The following is a 12855-nucleotide window of genomic DNA, read 5'->3' as shown; positions in this document are numbered from 1 at the left end:
ACTGTTCTATCAAGTTAGTACTAAAGAGCGTAAAGCTCTAAAGTTCAATGATAATTTTCTGTACTAACGTGTTTCACAAGCGAGTGTTACGATCCGAGAGCGACTCGCGACAACACTGAACGAACAGGACTACGCGACGATACAAGAGGAATTGAGAGACTGCAGACATGGCGCGGGGCAGTCACGTGTCGACGATGCTCAGTATGATCAGTACGCTCAGCACCAAGCAACCCGAGCAACCTGAGCAATCGTTCTCCTGCTCAAGTATATAGTAAGTAGACACGCTGCCCTTATAGCATCGTGTTCAACCTTGTCGATCAACTTTGTTATTGGGATCTCAACCCCCAGCTTCTGAGCCAGACAGTATACTCTGTACTACTTGTTGCTACCAGTCGCCACGGTCTTTGACTAGACGACTACCCCCTGACTATTAAAAAGGCTATTACAAGCCCGACCGATAGTCACCTACCCCTGACGGCTTTCTGTATCTCTGCTCGTCCCCGAGAACCAATCGAATAGTGCCTACGAGCTTTGCTTAAGACACAACTTCAACAGCGAGTTGCTTATTCAACACCAGCAACACACCCTGCGTGACAACTTTGCGCAATACCACAATAGGTTGTAGTAGTCTGCAGATTAAAGTATACTTATTCAGGAGCATTGCTATCATCTGCGTCCTCTATTTCAACCTTACAGGTGCGGAAGTTGTGCCTACAATCAACTACAAGGCCTTACGTGTTGCTGTAGGTGATCAACTCAAAATGTAAGGGTTTGCACAAAGTATGCTGGTACCTGAGAACAATGCTTGAATTGATGAGGAGCTATGGAGAAACACTGAAAAGTTTCCAGTATGTCTTGCTTGTTTATATGCTAAACAAGAAAGGAATATGGATCTCATCCATGTCAAGACTCTACCAAGCTCTCCAGGGCCTAGCTCATCACAGCCAGTCTACAAAAGATCAGAGACATGCCTCCTATTTCCTACTCTCTAGCTTAGTTGTAAAAATAGGATAGCAATCTCAGGGTAGAACTAATGTAATCCTCTAAGGAGGATTTGGGGAAAGGTAAGTCCTAATTGGTTAATCCTCGGGAAGCCTTCCATCTGACAGTTGTGCTAAGTTCAGCGCGCATTGACTGAACGCGTGCATTGTGTGCACGGACACAGTAGCGTCTAGATAGCTAGATAGGCACAGAACTGGACTCCCTCGTCTCTTACTGCAACACCATAGGCTAGATTGTATGTGCTATTCTTTGCTACCTGTGATAATAAGGAAGGACAAGGAGCAACATGAGTCATTTGCTACTATGGTCCCACTCAGCATCTGAACTGCACCGAGTCGTCCAACCAGGTCTCCAGAACCTTGTTCACCTCTCCTGGCTTCTCCAGCTGCACCCAATGCCCCGCCTCGATCGTTTCATACGTCAAATCCTTCACGGCATCCCTTTGACTCTTGCCCATATTCGGCGTCGTGCTCGGTGAGCAGATGGCATCATGTTTCGCATCGATATACAATACTGGGAACTCCAACACGCCACCATTTTTCTCGCTCTTTGCATACTCCGCGTTGACATCGTGGTTCAAATAGTACGCTGTTGGTGGGAAGAAGCCATGCTTTTTATGGCTGGCAAGGAGATTGGAGTACAGGGATTGATCGATGAAGGTGTATTCCAGAGGAACATCCGGAATAGCCTCAGGATGGCCGCCGAACCAACCTCCTTCTCTCAGCAACCTAGAGGTCCGAGCACTTGGTTTACCGTGGTTACTAGGATCGTGAGGCGTGTAGAACAACTTGGTGATCTTGTCGACGATGCTTTCGTATGTTTTCACGCTTTCGTCTGGGTGCAATTCGTAGTACTTCATGTACTCGAACTGGCCGTATTCATACTCGTCCTTTGGGTAGATGTCGCGATTCACCAGGGAGACGGTGTAGTCCAGCCCAAGCTCGATAGTCCGGTAAGGTACTGCAATGACGACGAGACCAAGAAACAGTTCTGGGTGGTGTGCGGCAAGCGCACTTACGACACAACAGCCCCAGTCGTGGCCTACCCATACTGCCTTTGTGATCCCAAGCTGTTTAGCAAAATCCACAAGCTCGCCAACCAGGGCCTCGAGGGAGTAAGCACGCTTGTCTTTGGGACTTGAAGAGCCTGCATAGCCGCGCATGTCTGGGGCAATCACACGGTATTCGGAACCAGCTGATCCAGAAGCAAAGTGCTTGAGTTGGTGTTTCCAGATTTCTGCTAGGTCAGGCCAGCCGTGTATGAAAATTAGAGGGATTCCATTGCTGGTGCCTCCTTCGTAGTAGTGGGTTGTTTCGCCGTTCTTGTGAGTCAAGTCTGCCGCTTTAAGAGCCTCCATGGTGGGGTAAGGCCTGAGTCAATGAGGGGAGATGTTGAGTGCAAGACACAAATCTGAGGACGATGAAGGGTTGATGTGTTTTTGTAATTATTCGAGTCGCATGCTGCTTACACACACGTGCCTCGCCATGCGGGGCTTCTTACCAATCGTTTACCCGATCCGGGCCTCTTTCGTAAGCTGTTTAGAGATGTGCATTTGCGGTGCTGGGCGTGCTTGGTCTGTATTGCTATTAGCAAAAGCCAAGTGAAGCAGTGTGCATATGCAAGGATAGCGGTTGAACACATCGTGGGCCACAAGTCAGTGCAATGAGGCTCTAGGTGGGCACCAGCTCGAGGTTCCAAAGAGGGCCTCGGGCACACTTCAGGCCCAGGTTCGACGCATCCAGGATGTTCCTTCACCCCGTTGCTTTCCACGCATTCTCACGATGGCTGCTCAACGCCCGAGGTACGGTTGCAGCTGTGCAGCCTGGCATCGAGCTCATCGCAGCCGGCCGAGTGTGTGGAAGGGCTCAAAGGAGCTCATTGGATCCGGCCCGCGTCGCAGCTATCAGATTACCGTCCTTTTTTTTTTTTGATCTGGGCAACGCTGAAGTCGCATCATCTTTATCCATGCCTGTATGAACTTATCGGAAGGTACAAAAGTCCCCATTGGCAACTCGTGAGCAAGCAGGCGAATACTTGTGAAGAGCGATGTTTCGAGGCGGTGGTAAGCTGACGGAGGCCCACTCTCAACCTGACACGCGTCAAAGCATTGGCAGACCGAGCTCGCAATACAGAAAAGATGAGTGAGAACAACCCGCAAGAGCATTCGAACAAGTTGGCAACATGCGTGTACGCGAGGGCGAAGTATAGATGCGCGACCTTCGTCAAGGATGGCGTTTTGGTGCCTCGTTAGACCGCTTAACATGCCTCTGTGTCCTGATTCTAACCCTCGCCTTGATCATCTAGGCTTCGACACGCAGCAAAAGCAACAATGGTAACATCTATCAGGGAAGCTGTGCCACCGCTAAACGATACAATACGGGTCTTCACATCGTGATCAACGTACTTAGCACGCTACTGCTTGGAGAGAGCAACTACTCCATGCAGTGCCTTGGCGCACCAACACGACCCTTGATCGACCGAGCACATCAAGAAGGGACGTGGCTCGATATCGGAGTGCAGAGCTTCAAGAATCTGAGATGGACATTGAACTGGAACAAAGCTGTGTGGGTACTGCTGGCGCTGAGTGACCTACCATTGCACCTACTGTGAGTCTTCCCTAAGAGGCATTTAGTATGATTTGCAGGCATTGATGGTGTGAAGGTACAACTCGAAGTTTTACTTAAATATCACCAACCACGACTACGAATTTTACTTCGCCACAGAAGACTGGCTCCATGGCGCCTGGTATGACTCCTGGAATCTTCCCGCACCTGGCACAGTCAGGGAGATATACTCTCCAGAGCTCGATGACAGGTTCAACTGGACTCAAGCTTATGAATCAGACCCTGCAGCGCTCCTGGATCCTTTACCAGCGCGATATTTCGCAGTTCGAAAAACTCAATCCGCAGGCCTGCATCAATGCGTACGCAACCACGTGTTTGTCAGATCGTGGGCACGTTGTCTTGATGTCCCCTTGAATACCACCAAACTACGGGCTTCCCTCTGCGTGTGACGAGGAGATAGAACGTGTGCAGAAGAACTCCTCGCTTCATTGGGTCACGTTCAGCAGCGACCAGCAAGAATTGTACAACAAATTGGATCGGTATGGCTGGATGTGCGACCACTGGGCTCGAGGTACGCCCGCATGTACAAACGCCGAAGCCAAGCCATACGCCACCCAGCACAACTGGACAATATTTGGCTGGTCTGTCTCAGGATGTACCAGTGAGAAGCTGCTGGATAATTGCAGCGTGAACTTCCACATAGGGATCGCCGTCGCTGTCATACTCGCCAACTTCGGAAAGACTGTCTGTATCGCGGCCGCTTGCTTCTTCCGTACTGAACAGCCTCTGTTGGCTACCAGCGATGCGGTAGTGCCATTTTTGGGTACTCCGGATCGAAGTACAGTAGGGTGCTGATTACTGAATCGCAAGGGTATTCGGGCTCGATAGATCAAGTCAGTACGCGCCCAGAAACAGTTCCCACCAAAAGCTTACCTACCGTGGAGACAACGTCGCTGAAGCGCACCGGGTTGAAAAAGCTGGGCTAGCTTTCTGCTCTTGTAAGTATCACCGCACTTGCTCTGTAAAACCCTACTGACCCGTTCAGCTTCTTCACTTGTCTGGTCATCGTTGGGGCACTCTTGCGCATCGGCATCAGCGCAATGGACGACCCTTCTTTCTCCGCCATACGAACATTCGACTTCGGTACCGCAACCGCTGAGATGATCATCAACGACTGAGGCGTCCCAGTATTCGGCAGCGGTGGCCTTATTCAGAACGTGCTCGTTGCCAACACACCTCAGCTACTCCTCCCAGGCGTGTACCTGCCACTGAACAACGTCCTAAGTCGCCTGCAATTCGCGGTCGAGTGGGCAAGCTATTCAGTAGGAAAGGCCTGAAGGGCGACTTACTTCCTCTAGCTGCCTTACTGACTCGGCGTACCGCTCATGGCGATCTTGGCGACACTGCATTGGCTGCTTTCGCAAAGCATCTTTTTGGTCAGCATCGAGACCTACGACGTCAACGGTTTGTCCAAGGACGAGCGTCCGAAAGGAGGTGGAGGCGAGGATGGGTTTAATGAAGAGCACATAGCGACTTGTGGTTACTCGCTACTTGCCATGATCTGTCTGCTCGTGGTCAGTGGGTTGGTGGTGTTGTTCGCATTGATTGGGGGCGCCAAAGTTCTCTCCTCGGACGGTATGCCACTAGTAGAGAGTAACAGCGTTGTCATTGCTGCTGCATGTATCCGCCGAAAGAAAGGGATGATGTGCGGCAGCCGTTGATGTGGGGTTGTGTGGGTGTAGACCCGCAAGATGTTAGCGCCGAGGTTGTTGTTGGGCACTGCAGCTTGTCTAGCTCTGCTGTCGAAGAATTGGTGGAAGGACAGCTGTATGCGTAGACTTGTCTATGAAGTAGAACGTACATTCCCACGTTGACTACAAGTACGTTTGCGACCCTGTCTACCAGCTATATCTAAATCTAGGGTCCTCCTTGTCCGTCAGATCCGTAATCGGCGCACCATTCTTATCCAGCACAACATCGTGCACCATCTCATCAACCCCAGTCTCCATCCTTACAGCATCTCTCTTCGCATTGTCGCGCTTACATATCAGCCAGTACGCGATGACCACGATAAACAACGTGCACCAAGTAACTAGAGCAGTCACAACGCCCTTAAAGTACCGCGGCTTCTCAGTCCACAGCTGTGGCGATGCGATGCAACCTGCGCAGTACCCGATAAAGAAGACTGCACTGACGACCGAGCGCTTTGTGTTGCCTTTCACGTTCGAAGCTGTAAGCGAGAGGAGCGGTGACATGACGGCTGTGATGCATGATGCTAGCCATGAAGCGGCGATCATACCCCAGCCTGCGTCGAGAGAAATCTTCAGCAGAAGAACGTTCCCGACCAATGGTGGAATGATGAGCGCGAGTACGACGTGGGTACGGTTTCGTGGGAAGAACCAGCAGCCGATTATGCCGATCCAGAGAAGGAGGACTTGGACGGCTCCGGATGGGGCGGTGTATAGCATAGTTTGGTATCTGTCGTAGCCGATGGTGTTGATGACTAGCGAGGCAAACTATGATTTCTGATCAGCTAAAGTATGACAGGTGTGGGAAGTCATGGCAACCTACTGTCAGAACCGGACTCTGCATCGTAACCAGCACACCAAAGGCGAAGACAAACCATGTCTTCACATCTAACAGCGCCTCGCGCAACTGTCGCACTGAGAACGATGTCTTATCACCGCCCTCGCGATCCCTTGCCATGCGCATCGACAAAACTTCCTTCTCGCGAGCGTTGAGAAACCAAGCGTCGTTCGGCCCGTTTGGCATGAGAACAAAGAAGGCGACACCAGAGGCTCCTGTCAACGCACCACATACGATAAACAGAGTGCGCCAGGGATCGAGGGATAGCGAAGTGTTCTTGCCGATGCCATACATTAGGAAGCAGCCGATGACTTGTGCCAAGCCGTTCATAGTTACCCAGAGTCTGGCTGGCGTTAAACTGGATCCCAACATGATGATTGTATTACTTACCCAGTCCTGGTGGCATGTTCGCTCTTCTGATACCAGATAGAGGTAATAGTGACGAAGGCCGGAGACACAGCGCCTTCAGTGAATCCCAAGAGAAACCTGACAGCTGCAAAGCTGGCAAAGTTCTTCGGAGCCGCCAAGCACATGCACACTATGCCCCAAAGAATAACTGTGGCTCCGACGAACTTGGTGAGAGGCAGTTTGGACATGAGGTAAATGAAGGGATACTCGGCGACGAGCTGTCCGACGTAGAAGATCGAAGAGCACCATGAGTATTGTGTGCTGGTGAGGTTGAGGTCGGTCAGCAGACCGAAGACCTGAATATGTCAGCTTGAAAGTATTCATTGCACTTTCATACGGCTTACCGATGCATAGCTCAGACTTTGCTTGTCAAGGTACTATATACTGTTAGTGATCTTACTGCGTTTCAAACGTTCTACCGCTCACCTGCATGAAGAAGACAAGACACATCAAAGGGAGCACAGCGCAATCTATCTTACGAAGTACTTGTCTTTCTTCCTCAGGAGTGTAGGTTGCAGCAACCTCGAGAACGTCGCCTTTCTCTTCGACAGCCGGCTGCATACTCGAATCGTGCGTGTGCTTCCTAGTCGGGTGGCTCATGATGAATGTGATGATGAACCTGGACCAAAGACGCAAGCAAGAGCCCTATATGTACAATGGCGGAGCCTGTGGGTCGCTACATGGATACTGGTATGTTTAGTGTGCGGAGAAAGAGATAATGGGGAAGCAAGGTGAGCGTTTGCCGATAGTCGCACCCACTTGGTACGCGTTACCGACTTCCAAGGAAGCAGTTGCAGAGATGCGGCTTCAGACGCGAGATAGCAGTGGTTCCGACGACCAGATACCCGTCGGCAGTCTGTACACTCCATGACACACTTAGCCGTACGCTAGTCGGGAACCTCGCATCGATAACACCACCATTGCCATCACTTGCCGTCGACAACAACAGGCCAAGATTCTTTATCTTTCATCTGGTGCTCATCTTGTCTTGTATTCTTGTTTCTTCAACTTCTGTCGAACGATTGTTCTTCATTCACAATGGTCACCGAGGCCGACATCAAGCCATGGCTTCGCCCAGCGGCAACCTCATACCTCCTTCACAACGCCTCAGTGGTCGATGTAGAAGCAGGTGAGGTCCGACCAAACGTTACAGTCTCCATCGAGAACGGAAAAATCACCTCCATCGCTCCGACAACAGCAGCAGCAACCCAACGTCCCGGGTTTACTTCAGTTAACTGTTCCGGGAAGTTCATCTGTCCAGGCCTGATTGACAGCCACGTTCATCTAATTGCAGTCCCTGGATTCGATAGCCTAGCGGCTGCTTTCGGGAATCCTGACTCTGTGAGTTTACTTCGGCAGCCGTACGTTTGCGCCCAGATGCTGCATCGCGGTTTCACGAGCATCCGCGACTGTGGCGGCGCCCATACCGCAATCAAAGAAGCCATTGAGGAAGGAATCTTTCCGGGCCCGCGTTTGTTCATTGCAGGCCATGCTTTGAGTCAATCTGGTGGCCACGCTGATTTCCGCGGCAAACACGACCATTCAGCGTGCTGTGGCGGTTATGCGACTGGATTAGGCCGGGTGTGCAACGGAGTGCCACAGTGTATGCAAGCTGTGCGGGAAGAGATTCGAACAGGAAGCGACTTCATCAAGATCATGGGATCCGGTGGCGTCAGCAGTCCCACCGACAAAATCACCCATCTCCAATTCACACCGGAAGAGATTCGAGCAATGGTAGAGTGCGCCAACAACGCCGGTACTTACGTGACTGCGCATGCATATACGTCGCAAGCCATTCGACACTGTATCGATAATGGCGTCAAAGGAATTGAACACGGCAACTTTCTTGATGTTGAAACGGCTGCCATTATGGTGGAGAAAGGCGTGTACCTCACACCAACCTTGATCACATACGACCAGATGGCATCACCCAAGTGGAAAGGGTTCCTGCCACCATCAGAGTCATCGAAGAACATCGAGGTTCTTGATGCTGGATTGAAGGCGCTGAAGATCGCTTCAGATGCTGGTGTGACCATATGCTTTGGAACAGATCTGCTCGGTCCACTGGGTGCTGCGCAGACTCATGAGTTCAACCTCCGCTCGAAGGTGCTCACACCGATCGAGGTGCTACGAAGCGCGACGCTCAATCCAGCACGTATGTTTGGAAGAGAGAGTAGCCTGGGTCAGATCAAGGAAGGCTTCGAAGCGGACATGCTGATTCTCGCTGCAAATCCCCTGGATGATGTCACTATTTTAGACAAACCGGAAGCGTATGTAGAAGCAGTGATGAAAGAAGGTCGGGTATACAAAAGTCGTTGGGCCGAAATCGCAGAAGACTCGATGGCAATCCGGCTGAGGCCCGCGTTGTGAGGGCATTGTGAGAAGTAATTTCGACAGTATCAAAAGCCACCATGTCAATCCTGAAAACCGAAACCCATCATATCAAATCCAGTCAAACCCATAAGGAACATCGTGTCTTCGTTATAGTCTATCGTGAACATCGCAGGATCGAGCATGTCCGCCGATGTGGTGGCGACATCGTACTGAAAGCCTCCAGACGGTGTGATCATAGAAGGTAATGAGAGCCGTTGTAGCGCGGCAGCTCCGTCCCAGGTGGCGAAGTCTATTGAACGCTGAGATTCTGAAAATTCGCCGCCTGTGGACGTGGATAGACCCTCTGTGTCTAAGGGGGTACGAGTCTCTGACCCTTCAATGCCACACAACTGTCTTGGTTGACGAGCGAGCCAGTCGGCCCAGGTACTGTAGTCTGCTGTCTGCAAAAAGTCTTGCGCTACACTCGATGCAACTGCGCTGTGCTGATGCAGCCTCTGCACAGCTTCTTCAGCAATGGATCGTAGAGCTTCCACAAACTTCAGTCCAGCTGTAGCAGTGGCATTCCCTTCCGCCATCTTTCGAAGGCTATCCAGGCCGAAGTTCACATGTCTATCGTAGTCCGAGTCGCGTTCTAATATGCCCGCTAACAGCACAAGCGATGTTGCTACACTGCAACCTTGAAAGTCAGTGAAGGAAAAGCGCGTCAAGCTTCCTGTTCGACGGACATCTTCGTACAGCCGCAGTATCTTCTTCGCTGCTTTGATGCAGGATTGTGAGAGATGATCGGTATGGTCTTCAGGTGTAGGCTGGGCATCTCGACCAAGGCGGTTCCTCAGATACAATCGAACCCGCGCCACAACGCTCACTTTTCCCATCGCAATCCTTGCGAAGTAGTAATTGAGGTATAGGTGGAAGGTGGCTCGGTAACTCGACGACCGTGGATGTATTGACTCTAGCTTCAGCGTGGGTGGTAGAGAGCGCTTCCAATGCTTCAGAGCGGTCTCCACGTCATTTGAAGGTTCTCGTCTTGCACTAAACGTTCGTCAGTATTGTGCGTTGAGTCGTTCGCTAATTGAAAATTGCTCTTGGAGGCCTTCCGCGCCTCTTGGAGAGTCAGACAAGGCTGTTGCCTGGCCGGTGGAGGTACTCAAATGATTTCGCCGTGCTGTTGTGTGAAAGGTTGCGGTGGCCCAAAGATGCTGTCGGACCAAGGCTGATTGTGTTCGACGCTTGCTAGGGTAGCCGCCGGAGGGTCTCGAGGGGTCTAAACGGCAGATGCTGAACAGGCACTTACATAGGTTCATCAACTCGATCCAAAATCAACATGAGTTGTGCATTCGCTACCTGATGGTCGACATTGTCGAAAGCCTGCTGAGAATCGAGTGCAGGGAGCAATGTTGGTAGGTTCACAGTAACAATGGCCGCGTCGATGGACCTCGGTCTGTTTAACTTCACGGTTGTGCATCTGTGCCGGATGTCAGCTACGATATTAACTGGACTTTGAGTTGGTTGCGAACCTTTCCAGGGAGTACACAGCCCACCACAATCTCCGACGGAGTTCCCTTTCGGTGTCGCTGATGTGTATTTCCTCAGTCTCTTGATGCAGGTCGAGTGCCAAAGCTTTTCTGAGAGCCAGACCAAGGTAGACGTAGGATGAACTGATGGCACTAGCGGGCAGGAGGTATACACCGATGACAAATGCTGCTTGGACGGTACGGATTGAGTTGAGCTCGATGATGTCCGGAATGAGACTACGAGCCTGTTGATAGAAAAGCCGTCCAGGGTCACCATCTTGTGGAGAAGGAGCCGTTCTCGTGTCTTTAGGTCGCACCAACGTAGCCCATTGGCTCCCTAATGCGAAAGTCGCATGCGCAAGGCATACGAAGGCACTATCGAGCCTTAAAGGGGAATTTGGACTAGCATAGAACTCGTCTAGTTCAGCGGAGAATTGGGCTGTGTGGAAGTAGTGGAAGGAGTCCGTGCCATGTTCGTTGCAAACAGAGAGAAGAAAGCGTGCAACTGCTTGAGGTGGAAAAGCTCGAGCTGCTTCACAAACTCTATGGGCAGAGTCCGGCGAATGCCTTGGTGTTTGAACAGGTGGCAATATCGAAGGCTGTGTTTCTGATGTACTGGCTGCCTCCAGGGAGAAGGTTTCGCGTAGTTTGGATAAGAATCGTGGCCACATGAAACGCTCAGCCGGACTATCTGTCTCGAAGGTTGCCGAGGGACTGATGTGAGATTCTAACGGCGTCTCCATCTCGCTCGAAGTACTCAGCCGTCGTTCGAACTTGCAGTTCAAGGAGCTCTGCATGCATCGCTGGCAAACACCGCGAGATGTTTCGATGCATTTGCTCTTCCTCGCCTTACAGTAGGTGCATGCACGCGGAGCCCTTTTTCGGTTTTCGTCTGGCACTCTCCGTCTACGGCGACGTCGCACGGCAGCAGGCGAATCCATTGCATGTTGATGAGCGGTTGTGGAGGTGTTCAAGTAACGGTCAGCAACCTGACCAGGGCTGTGACGCGTAGCCGAACGCTAATGCTAGCGTCCCTCCACGAAACAGCAAGAACATCTGAGGGTACGATAATAATCAACAACAAGAGACTTACATTGTGCAGACAAAACTTTGATTGGCACCGAGAACGCTAAAGTCCTCCAGGCTCCTGTCCGATGCGATAAGGTTCCATGATGTAGCCCTTGTCTTCATCAGCACAACTTCTCGTGAGATAAGAGACACTCCCAGTTTTGTTACGCCGTCAATCAGATATAACTATACACTCTATGTTTAGATTTTTCTGCCTCACCAACGCCGCCATATCTACTAGTATGCACTTCAAAATCCATCTTCTATCCCTGACTTCTTCTCGGCCTCTAGCCTCTCACTGTTGACTACCCACCACCACTCGTGGTTCTCATTGTTGCACTTGCCAGGCGCCTCGTCCCATGGCTTGGGGCTCAAGATGTAGTGGATATTCTTGACCTTATCATCCTGCCATATCTGGTGGTGCACACCCTCGGTCCTCATCGTCTTCAGCGCATTGTAAATATACGGCAGCGCAACCCATCGCCCCCAGAATACATCGCTCAGCAGTGACTGATCGGCGAATTCGTAGTTCATGGATGACTCGTTGGCCAGCTGGTCGAGGATCAGGTTGTAGACTGCTTTGCTAGGGTTTACGACTTGCAAACCGCCGTTGGGCATGCCGAGACCAGCGGTGGGCCCTGCACCAGTGTGTTGTGCGGTTGCAGGGTCGGAGTGCTGGGATGTGAAGGCGCAGTTCTCTGGGATCCAGTCCTTGGGGTAGTGTGGTTTCTTCAAAGGGTTGCATACGCAGGCATGACTTGCGGCGAACACCTTGTTGCCCTTGCCAGCAGCGCTCGGTGGATCGAGTTCCATCTCCATCAGCTCGTCCATGTTGTGAAGAACCAGCATGTCGCTGTCCAGCTGCACGACGCGGTCATAGTGTTCGAGGGAGAAGGGCGTCAGCTTGCTCCAGCAGTCATAGAAGCGAGGGTCATTGGTGTAGTCCTTAGAGACCTTGGGTAGCAGGTACTTGACGTGTTCTTTGGGGATGCCGCGCGCATCGAGGGCAGCATGGCCTTCGGCGGGGAAGGTGTCAGTGTAGAGCGCGACGAGGGGGTATTTGCTGCCGTGCTTCTTCAGGCTATAATCAAGGGTGAGGAGACCTGTCAGGTAGGCCGTATTGGTGATCAACGTGGTCCACACTGCGAATGTTAGCTATGCGCTCGATGCAAGACGTACCCCACTATGAGGCCTTACCCTTCTTCGACTCGATGGGTGCTGATGGTGTTGCTTGTGTCCCTGACATGATTGCTGCTATAGTATGTAGTGAGCCTAACGGTATGGGATAATCAGTGTATATGTATTAGCCAGCGATTAAAGACACATATTGTGAACCGCAGTATGTTTGCAGCATTGATTCCGCGACGAGTCTAGTGGGG

At 51.5% G+C, this 12855-nt stretch overlaps 7 protein-coding genes across 7 annotated transcripts; 3 read left to right on the top strand and 4 right to left on the bottom strand.

Moving 5' to 3' along the window:
* Positions 1 to 896: 896 nt before the first annotated feature.
* Positions 897 to 2404, bottom strand: BU25DRAFT_415803 (epoxide hydrolase 2). Its single transcript, XM_033707622.1, has one exon. It carries the CDS (start codon positions 2357 to 2359, stop codon positions 1316 to 1318), a length of 1044 nt encoding a protein of 347 aa, XP_033555990.1. The 5' UTR covers positions 2360 to 2404; the 3' UTR covers positions 897 to 1315.
* A 1028-nt stretch (positions 2405 to 3432) lies between these two features.
* BU25DRAFT_495505 (uncharacterized protein) lies at positions 3433 to 5202 on the top strand. The gene is made up of 3 exons (XM_033711859.1): positions 3433 to 3608; positions 3664 to 3925; positions 4612 to 5202. The coding sequence occupies exons 1-3, from the start codon at positions 3442 to 3444 to the stop codon at positions 4723 to 4725; spliced, it is 543 nt and encodes a 180-aa protein (XP_033555989.1). The 5' UTR covers positions 3433 to 3441; the 3' UTR covers positions 4726 to 5202.
* On the top strand, positions 4615 to 5248 carry BU25DRAFT_378964 (uncharacterized protein; the record flags this gene model as incomplete). Its single annotated transcript, XM_033704185.1, has 1 exon — positions 4615 to 5248. A coding segment is annotated over exon 1 (297 nt), but the record flags the coding sequence as incomplete, so codon positions are not given.
* Positions 5249 to 5464: 216 nt separating this feature from the next.
* BU25DRAFT_495504 (major facilitator superfamily transporter) lies at positions 5465 to 7160 on the bottom strand (the record flags this gene model as incomplete). The annotated part of the gene is made up of 5 exons (XM_033711858.1): positions 5465 to 6082; positions 6138 to 6495; positions 6543 to 6856; positions 6905 to 6937; positions 6987 to 7160. 5 exons carry the CDS (start codon positions 7158 to 7160, stop codon positions 5465 to 5467), a joined length of 1497 nt encoding a protein of 498 aa, XP_033555987.1.
* A 358-nt stretch (positions 7161 to 7518) lies between these two features.
* On the top strand, positions 7519 to 8968 carry BU25DRAFT_415802 (amidohydrolase). Its single transcript, XM_033707621.1, has one exon. It carries the CDS (start codon positions 7599 to 7601, stop codon positions 8928 to 8930), a length of 1332 nt encoding a protein of 443 aa, XP_033555986.1. The 5' UTR covers positions 7519 to 7598; the 3' UTR covers positions 8931 to 8968.
* On the bottom strand, positions 8859 to 11365 carry BU25DRAFT_415801 (uncharacterized protein). The gene is made up of 3 exons (XM_033707620.1): positions 10412 to 11365; positions 10189 to 10359; positions 8859 to 9926 (listed from the first exon to the last, which is right to left on the bottom strand). Exons 1-3 carry the CDS (start codon positions 11347 to 11349, stop codon positions 8975 to 8977), a joined length of 2061 nt encoding a protein of 686 aa, XP_033555985.1. The 5' UTR covers positions 11350 to 11365; the 3' UTR covers positions 8859 to 8974.
* A 189-nt stretch (positions 11366 to 11554) lies between these two features.
* BU25DRAFT_403802 (glycosyltransferase family 8 protein) lies at positions 11555 to 12845 on the bottom strand. The gene is made up of 2 exons (XM_033705095.1): positions 12674 to 12845; positions 11555 to 12618 (listed from the first exon to the last, which is right to left on the bottom strand). Exons 1-2 carry the CDS (start codon positions 12720 to 12722, stop codon positions 11726 to 11728), a joined length of 942 nt encoding a protein of 313 aa, XP_033555984.1. The 5' UTR covers positions 12723 to 12845; the 3' UTR covers positions 11555 to 11725.
* Between the last annotated feature and the right edge of the window lie 10 nt (positions 12846 to 12855).

The sequence above is a fragment of the Macroventuria anomochaeta genome (assembly GCF_010093625.1).
Source record: "Macroventuria anomochaeta strain CBS 525.71 unplaced genomic scaffold BU25scaffold_51, whole genome shotgun sequence".
NCBI classification, from domain to species: Eukaryota; Fungi; Ascomycota; class Dothideomycetes; order Pleosporales; family Didymellaceae; genus Macroventuria; species Macroventuria anomochaeta.
Note: the sequence above shows the minus strand (reverse complement) of the source record. Positions and strands in the feature narration are given on the sequence as shown.

Excerpts from the sequence above, each read along its gene's own strand:
- BU25DRAFT_415803 (XM_033707622.1), bottom strand. The coding sequence starts at position 2,359 with ATGGAGGCTCTTAAAGCGGCAGACTTGACTCACAAGAACGGCGAAACA.
- BU25DRAFT_495505 (XM_033711859.1), top strand. The coding sequence starts at position 3,442 with ATGCAGTGCCTTGGCGCACCAACACGACCCTTGATCGACCGAGCACAT. Across the intron at positions 3,609-3,663 it reads GACCTACCATTGCACCTACT|GTACAACTCGAAGTTTTACT; the intron begins GTGAGTCTTCCC and ends GATGGTGTGAAG. Across the intron at positions 3,926-4,611 it reads CCGCAGGCCTGCATCAATGC|CTTCTTCACTTGTCTGGTCA; the intron begins GTACGCAACCAC and ends TGACCCGTTCAG.
- BU25DRAFT_415802 (XM_033707621.1), top strand. The coding sequence starts at position 7,599 with ATGGTCACCGAGGCCGACATCAAGCCATGGCTTCGCCCAGCGGCAACC.
- BU25DRAFT_415801 (XM_033707620.1), bottom strand. The coding sequence starts at position 11,349 with ATGGATTCGCCTGCTGCCGTGCGACGTCGCCGTAGACGGAGAGTGCCA. Across the intron at positions 10,360-10,411 it reads GCTGTGTACTCCCTGGAAAG|ATGCACAACCGTGAAGTTAA; the intron begins GTTCGCAACCAA and ends CATCCGGCACAG. Across the intron at positions 9,927-10,188 it reads GATCGAGTTGATGAACCTAT|TGCAAGACGAGAACCTTCAA; the intron begins GTAAGTGCCTGT and ends ACGAACGTTTAG.
- BU25DRAFT_403802 (XM_033705095.1), bottom strand. The coding sequence starts at position 12,722 with ATGTCAGGGACACAAGCAACACCATCAGCACCCATCGAGTCGAAGAAG. Across the intron at positions 12,619-12,673 it reads ACCCATCGAGTCGAAGAAGG|TGTGGACCACGTTGATCACC; the intron begins GTAAGGCCTCAT and ends TAACATTCGCAG.